This window comes from Halictus rubicundus, chromosome 11 (genome assembly GCF_050948215.1).
Source record: "Halictus rubicundus isolate RS-2024b chromosome 11, iyHalRubi1_principal, whole genome shotgun sequence".
NCBI lineage: Eukaryota > Metazoa > Arthropoda > Insecta > Hymenoptera > Halictidae > Halictus > Halictus rubicundus.
Genome location: NC_135159.1, coordinates 10990035 through 11005449, shown reverse-complemented (window position 1 = coordinate 11005449; position 15415 = coordinate 10990035). Strand labels below are relative to the sequence as shown.

At 37.8% G+C, this 15415-nt stretch overlaps 2 protein-coding genes and 1 long non-coding RNA gene across 4 annotated transcripts; 1 reads left to right on the top strand and 2 right to left on the bottom strand.

Moving 5' to 3' along the window:
* Positions 1–542: 542 nt before the first annotated feature.
* Positions 543–5386, bottom strand: LOC143358587 (uncharacterized). The gene is made up of 5 exons (XM_076795806.1): positions 5267–5386; positions 4784–5176; positions 4552–4680; positions 3347–4308; positions 543–2987 (listed from the first exon to the last, which is right to left on the bottom strand). The coding sequence occupies exons 2-5, from the start codon at positions 5118–5120 to the stop codon at positions 1185–1187; spliced, it is 3231 nt and encodes a 1076-aa protein (XP_076651921.1). The 5' UTR covers positions 5121–5176; positions 5267–5386; the 3' UTR covers positions 543–1184.
* Positions 5387–6196: 810 nt separating this feature from the next.
* Smc6 (Structural maintenance of chromosomes 6) lies at positions 6197–13993 on the top strand. Of its 2 annotated transcripts, none has more exons than XM_076795879.1 (19): positions 6197–6704; positions 6937–7129; positions 7200–7352; positions 7810–8054; positions 8129–8248; positions 8336–8466; positions 8588–8788; positions 8857–9053; positions 9725–9871; positions 9981–10165; positions 10231–10541; positions 10616–10835; positions 10933–11103; positions 11400–11587; positions 11677–11842; positions 11965–12078; positions 12164–12361; positions 12456–12589; positions 13361–13993. In XM_076795879.1, exons 1-19 carry the CDS (start codon positions 6591–6593, stop codon positions 13392–13394), a joined length of 3222 nt encoding a protein of 1073 aa, XP_076651994.1. In that variant the 5' UTR covers positions 6197–6590; the 3' UTR covers positions 13395–13993. The 2 variants fall into 2 exon arrangements, with proteins under 2 accessions (XP_076651994.1, XP_076651993.1); XM_076795878.1 differs by having other exon boundaries at positions 6198–6704; positions 12676–13991.
* On the bottom strand, positions 13068–14884 carry LOC143358607 (uncharacterized). Its single transcript, XR_013082978.1, has 2 exons — positions 14279–14884; positions 13068–14192 (listed from the first exon to the last, which is right to left on the bottom strand). It is a non-coding gene; the product is annotated as an uncharacterized LOC143358607 (long non-coding RNA).
* Between the last annotated feature and the right edge of the window lie 531 nt (positions 14885–15415).

Sequence of the window (15415 nt, the reverse complement as noted above, 5' to 3'; positions counted from 1 at the left end):
GGAAAAGTGTGGGTACAACTAATCAGAACGAACATGCGCAGAACGAATGGAAACTCGTACCGCTCATGTACATATAGTTTACTTCATTACAGAAAGTCATCAATTTGTCAAGATTGTTGCACGCTGTGTACGAATTTCCACTGTTTAGTTGTAAATAATTTCCATATAAAGAGAGGAAGATATACTTTGTTATAAAAAGAAATAGATGGATATTAATTCCTCAATTTGAATCATACTGGCGCCGTATATGGAATTTAAAAATCTTCACTGGGAAATGAGAAATAAATAGTATTATAATGCATTAGTTATAAATTTATTTATTTTGCTTATTCCATAACATAGCTCACATTGATGTTTCCTTAATTGTTTATGTTAACACAGTTTTCAGTCACCGCAATGAAAAAATATTTCTTATAATCTATAATGCGTTTATTATATTCCCTAACCGGAAATCAAAATTATCCGGCTAATGGCACCATTAAAAAAATGCACAATGGAAGACCTGAACCAGCCTGAACATTTCAAGTGAATGAACAATTCACCTTGATTCTCGCAATCACAAATTTAAAGTAAAAACAAAAGTGTAACGATGATGTTCATGTCGAATGTATAAACTTTAATAATCCTTATTATAAACTATATATGCGATAAACATTAAGATAGATTAGATAAACTCTTAATATCTGTCATATTTATCCACTAAACTTTTAGATGCACAGATTCCGTATATATATATCCGTTAAAAGAAACTAATTCGATTACTATAAAAAAATATCATTTAGTAACGAATTTCTCTTATTATTAAATCTTTTTAACAGTTACTATGAAACGTAACTCATTGCACAAAGATGTATCTAATGTTAACATGAACTTAATATGGTCGATATCAAATACAATTCATATATCAAAAGATCTAACAACTTCCAAGGTAAAGTAATTAATATAAATTGAGACGTTTACGACGATAATAAATCCGTCATAAATTATTTAGTTTAAGATTAATCAAATTAAACGAAAATTAAGTTTTCAATTCTCTACAGAATTAAAATTTCACGATACAAGCCAGCTTCTTTATAAATCAATTAATAGAAATAAAATATAGTATTATATTAGCCTGCCATAAGTTTTGCATGTAATTAAAAGTACTTATTTGTTGTACTAATTCTTTTATCATGCGTATATAATTAACTGATTATGCAATTATCTTTCGATAGTTTCATGGAACGAGTAGGTTCTGTTGAACCTGTACCATTTGAAGTAAGAGATCCCCTACGTGGTACAATTGTAGGCATGGAAGTAGTGGTGTCCAAAAACTCATCGTCGGAGTCACTGTCTTTATCTTTACCATTCCTAAATTGCCTTTTCGGCATTATATCAGTCATATATTTCTCAATCATTTGTCGGGTTTGGACAGAGACATCGTTACCATTAGCGGCTACATATGGCAAACTATCATTCTTCTCTTGCTGATCTTTGGACATCCTTTCGATGTACATTCGTTGCAACTCGGCCAATGCTTCATCCATGAAACGTACAGTTTGTTGTTTCCGCTCCGGTAACACGTTACTGTTAAATCCAATAGATTTACCGACATCAACGTTGGCTTCTTTCATTTTTGTATTATCACTGTCTACCACGGTAGTAGCGAAACCTATAGGGAAGTTTGGTTTACTGTTCATGGTATTATAAGACGGAGCGTAATCTGGCTTCTGCTCATTCGTTGGATGATCTCCATATTTATTCAGCACCCAATCTCTGACATAACTTTTGTCAGTTTTTATTTCGTTCCCTCTCAACGGAACACTAGACTGTGCAATAGCAATTGCTTCGCTGTAACCTGCTGGATAGCCATTTTGTCGTCTTTCTACGTACGCTGGAATTACTGGGCAACTATTTTGTTGTCTCTCTACATTCACTGGAACCACTGAACAGCCATTTTGTTGCTTTTCTACGTTCACTGGAACTACTGGACAGCCATTTTGTTGTCTTTCCGCATTTATTTGCACCGCCATCTGATCCTTCCACCTGCCAGTATTCATCACAAGCTGAGCCAATTGTTGAATTGTTTGTTTCGGCACTGCCGCAGACGTTCTATCGCTGTTAGCAGGCACGGTTCCGAATTTAGCCGGAGTGGACGTGTTGCAAGGTTCGCCAGCTATTACACACACAGGCTGCATGCTCAACCGTCGTAAATGATCATAGTTCTCTCCTTGACCGGTCAATAGATCATCCATGCTTTCGAAATTTTGTTGGCTTGCGTAACAGCTCATAAGTTGCTCCGCAATGCGACGCTCGTTTTCCAAGAACGCTGCAGTCAGTACCATCGCCGCAGTAGGTTCCCTTTGGGTGAACAGCTTTCTACGAGCGTGCAAAGTCTGGCTCATGCCTGTCTCGAGATATGCATTCTTTATCTTCTCTTCCATCTGTCTCTCCATTTCCAAGAACTTAGCAGTTTCAAATTTCAATGTTTCCGGGTCCATTTTCATCGTATCCACTTCCTTTGCTATGCGTCTCTCCGCGGAAGATTGGGTCCGACTGTCTGTCGCCGAGATAGGTTGCAAACCTAAACGTTGCTGAGCCTTCACGAAAGGTGACTGTGATACTGGCCCCAGTTTCGACCATATGGTTCCAGGCCTTTTGACTGGACTAGTTATAGGTGAAATGACGCCCGGTCTCGTCATCACCGGATTTTGATTAATTAATTCGACGTTAGAATTAGGTATGGTACAAGGAACGCGACAAGGTTTCGGAGGAACTAAATCCAGCTTAGGAGGTGCAGCTCCAGGCATTGGAGGAGGCGCTAGAGAAGTTATGGTTGGTTCCGGTGGTGGTGGAGGTGTTTCAACATCCGATTCCGATGATTGTTTTGTGAGCAGAGTGTTATGCACTACTTTCAATAAATCGTCCATTCGATTCTCGAGTCTATTTTGGCGATCTCTATCTAAATCTAAGAACTTTGTTAACATGTCGTTTTGCGCTGCGAGAATCTGAAACGAAATACAGAGTGTTTGTGCATATTGTTTGTTCAGCGTTCCTCTCGGAAAAATGAACAATTTTTTGCAATATTTTCAAGAAGTTAAGGTGACTTTTAAATTTTTAAATGGAATACTATTTTTCATATGAAAGCGGCCGTTATGACGAATACATTTCGCGTTAGAAGATTACATATTTTACGAAATATTTTGTTCCATAATGGAAAAAAATTTTCTAATGTATTCAAATGTGAAAGTCCAAATATCTCGAAACAAAATATGTATAACTGAGACCACTTTCATAATTATCGGCACATATAGGAAAGAAAGTTCATTTTAGTTTTATATTGTTTCTCTTCTTTATTATATCTTACCCTATTAACGACTTCATTTTGAGAGCTAATGGCACCTAGAACAAGTTGTTCCAATTTCTGTGCTTTCTTCTTCCTCATTGGCACATTAGGAATATTATCAGTATTGACTGCAGTTTCTTTTGATTTGTGGTCGCTTCCTGCTTGACTCAAAGAGTCCATCAAAAATTCTAATAAAAGACTATCGTCGTTGCAAGTTGCATTGTTTGTCAATACAGAAGCATCTGCTTGCATTGGACGATTATAAGTTTCATTCAAATTATGTGCTTTATCTTCATTTTTTGACTGGCAAAAAGCATCATTTAAGTTGTGAGATACATCTGGAGAATAATCTGGCGATAGACACCCAACTCCTTTACTATCTATTACAGCAGGCATATGAGTCAAGATATTGCCATAATGTTGTTTGTACGTAGCTGCCAAATTCTGCCCGAACATAATTTTTCGTGGTTCTTGCGGCATCGCACGATTATTCACATGGGTTACCTGTTGCAATTGATTTTGTTGCTGAAGCAACTGTTCCAAATTAGTATTATGTATTGTCGTTGGACATTCGCATTTCATTGGCACATTCACACATTGTGCTATTAAATTCTGATTTAAATTCTGCTGGTCTGATTGAAATCCTAGATTATTCACCAACATATTTTGCTGATGGCTCAAACAATTTTGTTGCAGTGTTTGATGTTGTTGCATGTTCTCCTGAATTATTTGATTTTGTACATTCTGTACTGTGTTTTGATACGGTATATCTCCGTAAGGATGAGGTAATGAATTGTGCTTGTAACTAGCACGTAATGGTTCCTCCATTGGAATAGTATTGCACTGTGTTGACTTACCAGCCATTTGTACTAGTGGTTCCCCTGTGTTAATGGCTACATCCCTGGTAGGAGAGAAGACTCTATTATAAGGCCTAGCTATTATGGTTTCATTCGATTCTGGGGAATCAGGATATTCATTTTCACCTAGAAAACATAAATGTATACACTAATGTGCTGAAATTATTGAAGTAATATGAATACTTCACGTTAAACGCCTATCTGTTTACGCTGCACTCTACCATCAAAAGTTGGTGCAACATAAATCCTATGGTTGGTCCCTAGGAGTCGATGCAGTGTAAACAGAAAGTCTATAATCAGTCCCTAGGGACCAATGTGGTATTTAACGTGTTAATCATTTCTTATATTATTTAGCAAATGAACTCTTACGTTCTATTCCCCATGTTGGAGACAGTGCATCTGTATGATGAAGCGATTGCATGGGAAACTTATGTCTCATTTGTAAATTTTTATTTGTTTTGACTTCTTTTGGAGGAGACTTAACGTGTACTGTAGCATCTATGAAAATGTGGAAAAGCGATTGTCAGTAATTTACTTGAACAAGGTAGAAAGCATTCGTTTAAACTGCAAATAGTTAATTGAATCGTGAAAATTGTCTTACCTACAGTATCTATACCAATAATATTAGCATCTTCCAGACGCTTATTTTTCAGGACTCTATCGATCGATTCATAATATTGCTCGACACCTGCTCGCGTGCCAGCTCGTTTGGCTTCACGATAACAGACCAGAACCTGTTTCATCCGCGATCGACACTGTTTTCCAGTAACATTGTACCCTTTTTTCTTCATGTACCGAGCGACACTTTCCCATATCAACTGTGGCTTCGACGCGTATTCCAATTGCTTTTGGACTTGCTTATCCGACCACACCGACACCAACAACGCAGTGCTCTCCGGGGTCCATTTATATTTAACAGCATCTCCAGAATCACTCATCTCTCGATCGAGTTAGTGTCTAAGACGCATGAAACGAGCGCAAGCTAATGCAGGAACTGCAATAACAATAATACACGAGCAAAATAGCACGATATATGCAGCGAGGAGTTTTACCACGCGTCAACAGGTTGCCATAAAATACAAACTTTGGTCCATCACGTAACAGATCGACGCCAAACTCTGCTGGGGACACGGTGCATACGTTTCGATTAACCGTCACCAACCGACGACAATTCAAATTTCATTGTGCAACAGGTGGTGGGGAAAAGTGCATGCGTAGGAGGCTTCGAGTGGGATTTAACTCGTAGTAGGGGCATCGAAGAGGTAATCTCAAAGACTGCCAACCTTACCTCTAGGATATTTTTGGCTGGAGTAAGAAACAGAAGGCCAACGACAGAGAGGAAATGAGATGCCCGGGATTTTAGTGTCCCCACTTTTCTGCATCAACTTTTTAGCCTGGACCAGAACCTGCATCATCTTTTTAGCCTGTATTAGAACCTGCGTCATCTTTTAGGCTGGATCAGAGTCTACATAGAAGACCCTCATAGAAGTAGCATCCACTCTGGCATTATTTGGAAACCGCTGCTAATGATGCAGATAAGATGCTAATGATGCAGGTTCTGGTCCAGGCTAAAAAGATAATGCAGGTTCTGGTCCAGGTTAAAAATTAGACTAGGGGGCAGCACTATACCGGGGACACTAAAATCCCGGGCGTGAGCACTCTCATTTCTTTTCTGGCCAATGACGCTATCTCGTCAGTGAAGACCACTAAGGAAATTCTCGTCGGTAAGAATGATTTATAAAATGATGAGCTGTGCCCATGGACCCAAGACCCACCTAGGACCCACTTGCAGGCTCGCAGAATAGCACAGGGGCTGACAGCCTTTAACCTCGTCAGTGGTAGGGATAAATTTAAATTTACATTTAAATGCATATTTCCATTAATGGCACAGACACCAGAGACGGAACTCGAATATAGTACAGAAGTCGTACTAGTAGTTTCCTGTCTTTAGTATTTCTACTCTATGATGTTACCATAAAGTATAAAAACAAGATCTTGTCGGAATCAGAGAGGCCTATTTGTGAACGCATTCTGACTTTGCAATGTCGCTTCCTGAAGTAAGCAGTTAGTAAGAAGCTGGTGGGAAATCTACATTGTTTGTGCAGTATGGTGATGAAAGTCACAAACAAAACCGAGTCACTGGCGGGAAGATTCACGCACGTTTCTGAATAGTCGTACCCGGTAACGTGCAGTAACGTGTCTGAGAAATGTTGAATGATTTATAAAATGGATAGTCTGATAAACGGAAGCACGTGATGACCTTACAACTAGTCGAGGATATTTCTATCGAAATCGATAAGATATTTGCGGAAGAAGATGGTGTTCACATCCGTTAATTTTCCGCGTTATATGAATCTGCGTACAATTTGCGTGTAAATAGATAGATTGCAGTGACTTTGTCGACAATCATGGAGAATAATGTGAGAAATAGAAGGAAGGGCAAATCTATCGATGATGAAACGTACCAATCGAAACGGCCCAGAAGAAAGGAAAATAGTTCGGCCCATTCGCAAGATGTGAATGTAAGTTAGCTCTGTTTACACTTTCGGTTTTGCAATTAACGTATGTAGATTCACAAATTTTTTGATAAATGTGTACAAAACGGGATCTGGCTCCGATTACCTTGATCTTGAAATATGTTATCAGTTTTCGTGAATATCTTGGTAACTAAGACCGAGCAATGGGTAGATGTAGAGGGAAAAGTTTTCTGGGTCCCCTTCCGTAAATATTTACCCATTTTTCTGTCTGTCGTAGAGCAAAGTTGGCAAAGTAGGAAGGATTCTAGTTCGAAATTTCATGTGTCACGATGCCATGGAAGTTATACTAAACCCAAATGTAAATTTCATCGTTGGTCGTAACGGAAGTGGTAAAAGTGCAATATTGACAGCTTTAACTGTTGGTCTTGGCGCCAGAGCTAATGTTACCAGTCGGGGAGCATCTGTGAAAGGTATGAACATACTTTATTGTGTAGTCAACGATTCTTTTCCACTGTTACAACGATGCCTCTTATTGTCTAGGTTTTATAAAGAAGGGAAAACAATCGGCAACGATTGAAGTAACGTTACTCAATCAAGGACCAATGGCGTACAAACCAGATGTTTACGGCGAATCAATAATAATTCTCCGCACTATTTCAAGTTCGTCAACTTATAAAATTAAAAATTGTAGAGGTACAAAAGAGTTTCCGTTACATTTCATAGTCATTCCTAAAACTGCTGATTGTTATTCATAATACAAAATTGTCTGTATTAACAAGTCTTTCGGACAGTATTTTGAAATTCTTTAAATGATTGTTCCCATTTTGCATTTGATGCAATTGCGAAATCCGCAGTCTAGTTATTGCATTAACACTGAACCTACCAAATACGAAACATATAAAAATGAAACGCTTCATATAAGTGAGAAGATTGAATTGACTTAAACTTTGTACAGTTTTCATTGTAATATGTGCTTGGATGAAGAAGTCAGTCCAGTAAAATCCTATGAAAGCGTTTTTATAATTTCAATAATTGTGAAAAAGAAACGACATAGTTTACCCTGACAATGAGATTCGCGAGATGTGTAGCTTAAACGATGTATTTCTGATATTAAAATAATTTAATAAGTTTATTGTATTAACATTAATAGGCGAAGTCATTTCAACAAAACGAAATGAACTTGACAATATACTGAGAGCAATGAACATACAAATAGACAATCCCATTTCTATCCTGAATCAGGACATATCGAGGACATTTTTAGTATCCTCTAAACCCGAAGAAAAATATGAGTTTTTTATGAAAGCCACACTGTTAGACGTAATTGGAAATAATTATAAAGAAGCTGAATCAATATGTCAAAGCGAATATGTGAAATTACAACAGTACAACGAGGTATGTTTTTATTATACATTTTTTGCTCTGTAATAACTGATTCTTTTTGTACATATTGGCGAACATTCTTGCAGATTTTGTTGGAGGTTAGAGAGGAAATAGAAATGTTGAAAACAAATATAAAAAGGGCAGAAGAAATCGATAAATTACGCGAGGAAGCAACCGGTTTTGAAAAGGAGTTGGTTTGGGCAGTTGTGAGTGACGAATCTAGTAAAGGAAAATTTTACGATACAATTTACCGTTTTCGATTAATAGCATGAAATTTGCATTCTGTTTTGCAGGCCATAGCAGAGGAGCAGAAATTGCAGAGGGCCGAAGAAGTACTCAACAAGTGTAAAGACACCTATCAATATCTTGTGGATGCTGAAACGTCTGCAGATTCAAAAGATGAAGAAATAAATAAAAAAATCCTGTATGTAGCATAAATTACTATTAGTATGTAGTATAATAAGGTTTTTTGAATCACCATTTGATTCATCATTGCTACGATACATAGACACACATGCTGTATAATGTATAACATTTTTACGCAGAGACTTGGAAGAAGAAATTAAAGAAGCGGAACGAGAAGTTACTAATAGTTCAGAACATTATAATAAAGTGAAGCAAGAGTGTAGTATAAGTAAAGATACACATTCCACCAAAGCGAGAGAGTGGCGTTATTCCCAAACCAAGATTAAGAGATTCGAAGATGACATTAATATGATTAAAGAAGAGATACAACGACAGGAAACGTTTGTTCATTTTTGTTTTCACATAATTTTTGTACGAGTAAGCATTTAACGCGAGCGTATAATTTTAGTTGCGACAATGCAGAACAAAGTGAGAGAAAGCAAATGAAACAACAGTTGGCAGATTTGGAACAGAAACTGGACGAAATCGAAGCTTTATTACGGACTAAACGAACTCATCAAACGCACTTAGAAACCGACAAGATGCGTCTCCTGCAAGAAATGCACACTACGAAAATTGAAATAACAAACCGTGACAATCGTATAAGTGAGTATCGATTTTTCTTTTCTCGCATTTCTCTTGAAGTATAAGTGTTGTAGAATATGTGTGCAAAAGGATTTGAAGACGATGTAGCGGCCAGCTGCATATAATAAAGTTGACACGTGCAATGCAGATGCTGGAGAGGTTTTAGGACTCAGGCGACAATTGAAGCTATTTTTGAGGAAACTGTCAGGTAGAGTCATTAAGACGCCCTCTAGGGTTGCAATTAGATTTTATTAGCGACAGCCTCAATAGCCCTCGTAAAGAGTCATAAAAAACCCCGAATTTCTAACGGCCCAAGCCGATGGTACGGGAACCCCGCGAAGACAGAGGGCCCGTTACCTGACAATGCACACAGCATGTTAAGGGTGTGCGGCCGATGGAAATTCCGTTACAGTGCGATTCACCAGAGTGGGGGTGCAAAGACACCCCCACCTATCAAAGACCAAAACTTTGTATAAAAGAGTAGACAGACTGCAGCGTAAAGACACTCTCGTCAAAACAGTCAGGCAGTAGGCCCTTGAGAATAGACAGCGTTGCAAGTCCGTCCGGGATTCTATTCATTTTCTACCGAACACAAACCTCCTTCCTAAAACGACCTCGAAAATAAGAATTCCCCCTTAAGTCACAGTGTAGTATTTTCACCTCATTCTAACTTGAGACTAATTTCATTACAGAACAAATTAAACGCGATATTTACGCCACAAAAAAACAGTCTGATGACGCGTTGACAGTATTTGGACGAAATATACCACGCCTTTTGAGAAGGATCGATGAGGAATACAATAATAACCAGTTCAGGGAAAAACCACGCGGGCCATTTGGTACGTTGAGAGCAACTGGAATCCAGAAAGTGTATTTTCTCTGTAGCGTCTAATTTTCTATAAGATATGTTTATTTATTTCATGTATTCTTATGATTCTCTGTCCCTAGGAGCATACATAAAAATGAAAGATCCAGCATGGGCACCCGCAGTAGAGAATTATTTAGGAGTCGGTACCTTCAGCACATTTTGCGTAGACAATAGCGAAGATGCCAAACTATTAAGAGCGATTATGAAGGAAATTTATCTAAATGAAAGGACTCCGCAAATAATATGCAGCAAATTCTATAACAAAGTGAGCGATATCTTTGTAAACTTTTTATTATATCTTATTGGATAACGATGTTTTTGCGTTTCCAGGTTCATGATGTTCATGTTCACTGCACTCGTTCCCCGGATTATTCCAATCTCTTGGACGCAATGGACATATCAGATCCTGTCGTCGCTAATAGCTTGATCGATCAGCGGGAAATTGAGTGTGTTCTATTAATCCCAACGAGCAAAGAAGCAGCTAACATTATGTCGGATGGTTCGAAAGTGCCACGTAATTGTAAGAGAGCCTTCACTCAAACAGGAGACACGTTTTATCCGGATCCGGATTATAGGAGTTACGGAGGACCGCGTCATTTGAGAGCCAGATTCCTTCAGGTCTCTGTTTCCGACGCGATCAAGTAAGTATCTTGTAATTTTTCGAAATTATTCTGTTCCGGTTGCAAGCGTTACAATTCCATTCTGATCTGATTAGGGGACTCGAGGAAGAACTTCGTGGTTTAGACAACGAAAAGAATGCGGCTGTTCAATCGTATACCACAGCCCACGAAAAAGAGAAACGTACAAGCTCTGAATTGATAACTGCCAATCAATCAATCGCGAAGCTTAATGCTGCCCACAATCACTGTAAAGCGCAGATCAACGATCTGAAGGATAAGATTGAAACCAACGAAGCGATATCCGTTACAGTATTTGTATGTTTAACTCTCACGAGCTTTTTTCGATGTTTACCGATCCCCGTCTCTTCGCATTAGAATAATTTGTATAATCTGTCGATTGTGTCCTCAACAGAAAAATGAGTTGAACGAGTTGGAAAAGCAGTTGCACCAAGAAAAATGCGAAGAGTCTCGTTTGAGTGAAGCTGTTCAGGAGCTTCAGAAAAAGGTGGAGTACTTGGAGACGGAAATTAGGCGGTACCGGGAACTAAGGCAGAACCTGGACTTGAAAATCAACCCGTTAAAGGTATTTTTCACTGAGCATTTATGCAAATACGTTAATCCCCTTGTTCATACAGGATGTCTCAAAATGTTTCGTCCATTTCTAACCTTGTGTGACCTTGGAGGTCACCTTTATGTCCAGAAAAAAAAAATAGGGCAAACACAAAAACATACGCCATTACGTTGCTTGCAAGAAACTGTGTTGCTTTTTAATTTTTTTCTAATATTTATTATTTGCGAGACAAACACCGGCTAGTAATAGCGTGAACACCCTGCGTACATGAATTAATAAATGTTAATGAACTTGTATGTGTCGCGTAGGCTAGTATAAAGCAACTGCAAGATCAGAAAACGCAGTTGCGGGAGAAGACTCGGCACGCAGTGAGAAAACTAGAGGGAGTGCGACATGCTTTGCAGAGTGCAACTGCGGAGTTCGAAATACAACAGAGGGCTACTGTGAAAGCAGTATCCGATGCTACGAATCGATGCGATAGGATAGAAACGTCAAGGTTAATCAACGGATTATCTAGTTATTATTATAAATACAAAATATGATATACTTGCCAGGAAAAAACGAAGCTCTTTGTACTTTTTGCAGATCGGCAAAAGAACTTGGAAGGCTAGCCACGGATTTGAAAGCTCGAATTCGTGAGATTGAGCGACAATTCGGCACTATAGAACAGTTCAAAAAAGAGCTGAAAGCGAAGGAAGCGAAATATGGGAAAAATTTGAATTTAACTTCCAAAATCGAAAAAACTTACCAGGTAATTTATTTACACTCCAATTTTCTTTAATTTTAATTTAATTTTAAAATGCATTAAAACGGCTTTTTTCAATGGTAGTGCAATTTCTAGAATATGTATTCATGTATTCATGCATATTGCAGGCGCATCTGAAACGTTTGCAAGAGCGAAAAAGATTATTCTCCGATATGAGAGAGGCTTACGGAATAAGAATAGAAAATTCATTTACGAACGTGCTGGCATTACGAAATAAAAAGGTACGAATAAACAACGTTCTACTTGGAGCATAAACAATTGCGTTCACTGCTTCTTCTGTACCATTACACATTATGTTTTAATCAGGGTACCATAAACATCGACCATCGGAGAAAAGTACTTGAACTTGAAGTGAACTCGCAGAACGACAGCCAAAGGTCAACCAATGATGCGAGATCATTATCAGGCGGTGAAAGGTCTTACTCGACCGTTGCTTTCATTTTAGCGCTCTGGGATTGTACCAACTTGCCTTTTTATTTTCTTGATGAGTTCGACGTTTTTATGGTATATAAGAATTATAAATATATGGTATATATATATATATATATTCTTTTTACACGCGTGTAAAGATCTTAACGAGTGATTATTTTGTAATTAGGATAAGGTGAATCGGCGGATCATAATGGACATTCTTTTGGATCATACCAAAACACATCCGCACAGTCAGTTTATGTTTCTGACTCCGCTGGATACGTCTAACATTCTTGCAGAAGATTACGTTACAATTCATAGGTAAGTACAATGGAAATTAAATTGAGAAATAATTGAAACAAAAAATTATATTTATACTAATTTGTGTAATTATTTTAACTCTCAAGAATGGCACCGCCAGAAAGGGGGAATCAGGACTAAAATACAGACAGGATTCTTTTCGTTTCGGAAGATTTTTATTATTTTTCTCAGGATCTAAATTATCCCTCAAAAATATTTGGTCACTTACTATATTCAATTTTAGTTAAATATATATATTTTTTTAATTGAATATTTGTAACGATATACAAGCTGCGAAATGTTTACATTTCTCAACTAAAAAAGTCCAGTTCACTCGTCATCGAACAAGTGATACGTTATTTTTGAGAGGTAATGTGTGAATAATGCGATAACTAATAGTTGATACTGTTAAGTATAAAATAGCTTAATAATACTATTATTACGTGAAAATAGTATATTTATATTGTTGGTAGTGCGATTAAGGTGACCTTTATTTCTAAAAAAAAAAAAAGTGGGACAAACACAGAACAATTACATACGCCATTACGTCGCTTGCAAAAAACAGTATTACTTTTTGTTCTTTCATTTTTTTCTAATATTTATTATTTGCGAGACAAACACCGGCTAGTAATAGCGTGAACCACCCTGCGTATATGAATTATATGTGTCGCGTAGGCTAGCATAAAATACTTGCAAGATCAGAAAGAGCAAATGCGGGCAAATGCAACATTTCGGACTTGTGTAATTATCTTCATAATTTTCATAATTCGTCTAATTATTTTAATTCTCAAGATTGGCACCACCAGAAAGGGGAAATCAGGACTAAAATACAGTTTAGATTCTTGTTTCGGAAGATTTTTATTATTTTTCTCGGGATATGAATTATCCCTCACAAATATTTGGTCACTCACAATCTCGATTTTAGTTAAATATTTTTCTTTTCTGTGAAGTTGAATGTAATATTTGCGACGGCATACAAGCTGCAAAATATTTACATTTCTGAACTAAAAAAGTCCAGTTCACTCGTCATCGAACAAGTGATACGATATTTTTGAGCGGTAATGTATGAACAATGCGATAAATAATGGTTGACACTGTTAAATATAGAGTATAATTGTTGGTAGTGCGATTAACATTGAAAAGTGGTACTTGTGAGTATTTACTAAAGTATTATCAGTTTCATTTGATACTCCGATGTGAAAGTAAAATTTCAGTCGACTCGTAGATAGGTTTTAGTTTACTTTTTTTTTTTGTATGTAACTTGAGAACGTTTTTCTCGTCAAGAAAGTCCGTATAGATATATACAAGGCGTGCAAAAAAACATATTTTCATAAGTCAAAATAATATATTTATATCGATAGTGTTGTTACATGAAACATTGTTTACGTTGTATTTTATTAATAAAACATGACGATAAAACAAACTATTTTTATACTTGTAGTGCCCGCTGCTCTCGATTTCATTCAGAAAACTCATCCAATGGCATAAAAATGCTTGGATTCCACGGCACGCACATCGTCAATTTTTGGTCTACTTCTGACGCTTATATTACCAAATATCTGCATAATCTCGGCAGCTCCTGACCACCGCGCACTAGATTGAACCTTCCTCTTTCGAACGAGCCCTTTACAAGCGACAAAATATTCTTATATAAGGACGAAAACTTGAGGCACGTAAAACCATTTTTTGACGGTAATGTAGTCACTCTACCTTATCGCGAATCTACGAAGACCAGGCCCTCTACTGTTTTAAATTTTGATGTCTCTACTGTTTTAAAGTGTGAGACAGTGTAGCATTTTTGGCGACGCTAAAGTCATGCACCATACTATAGGCTGCAATCGTGCGAACATAAACTCGTTTCGAAGCTCGGAGCCTCTACTGTTGGAAAGTTTGAGGTTATGCATCAGCGATTAATTAGGGACTTTTACGAAGAATAAAGGTATAACCGCGATTACGAACGAAGGCGTACCGGATCGTAAGTGGATCAAGGTTTGCACCGTTGCAAGGATCTGGTTTGGAGTTCCCGATTAACGCAACGATTCGTATTACATGCATTACACGCGGTGCGTGCGAGGCGTGGTTGTGCATTGTGTAACACTGCGCAGAGAAAGTGTTGGAGAGCTGTCCGTGAATTGTTAATAAAAAAAAAGCGGCCCCTTTTAACGAGCGAAACGCGAACGTAATCACCGCGTCATCGTTTAACCGTCGATCTCAATGCTATACTTCTTTTTACCCGGTCGACGCTTTTCTTTTGTCCCCCCGTCTTTTGATCCATCCTAACCCTTCCGTGTCCTTGAAAGATCGAATTTTATCGAATTCGAACAGGTTGTCGCTTTTTATTCGATTTCTTTGTTTATGTTGCCGGGACAAAGAATCCCCATGGAATTGTGGGCTGGACGGGGAAAAACGCACCTGACCGACAGGATTAAAATTATGGCGATGTACCTGAAAGGCGGGAAAATATTTCACAGTCAATGGACCGAGGACATTTATGCAAATTTATATCCTAACAATAATATCACTGTATAATATGCAAGAACAATTTTGGTATAAAATTTTTAGATCGATCGATTATATATATTTATTTTTTTATGAACGTTGGAACGAGATTCAATTGGCCGCTCAAGGTCATTCATGGTAACCCTCGCCTCCACCTCTTTGTCCGTTACACTTTCGCTCCACCGGACATGTGCTCGAGAAGTGGAAAGCGTCAACACACTCACGATCATTCTCATGCTCTCTATCTCTTACCAACGTTACTTAGAATGGTGTAACAATAGAAGTTGCGCGCACTGTATAATTCACGGTTGAGAAAGTGGCCTTGAACGACCGATCAAGTTAGGTTCG

Coding starts and splice junctions, on each gene's coding strand:
- LOC143358587 (XM_076795806.1), bottom strand. CDS start 5,120: ATGAGTGATTCTGGAGATGCTGTTAAATATAAATGGACCCCGGAGAGC. Junction 4,309..4,551: donor TCCAACATGGGGAATAGAAC/GTAAGAGTTCAT, acceptor TATGTTTTCTAG/GTGAAAATGAATATCCTGAT. Junction 2,988..3,346: donor AAAATGAAGTCGTTAATAGG/GTAAGATATAAT, acceptor ATTTCGTTTCAG/ATTCTCGCAGCGCAAAACGA.
- Smc6 (XM_076795879.1), top strand. CDS start 6,591: ATGGAGAATAATGTGAGAAATAGAAGGAAGGGCAAATCTATCGATGAT. Junction 8,467..8,587: donor GAAATAAATAAAAAAATCCT/GTATGTAGCATA, acceptor ATTTTTACGCAG/AGACTTGGAAGAAGAAATTA. Junction 12,590..13,360: donor GATTACGTTACAATTCATAG/GTAAGTACAATG, acceptor TTAATTCTCAAG/ATTGGCACCACCAGAAAGGG.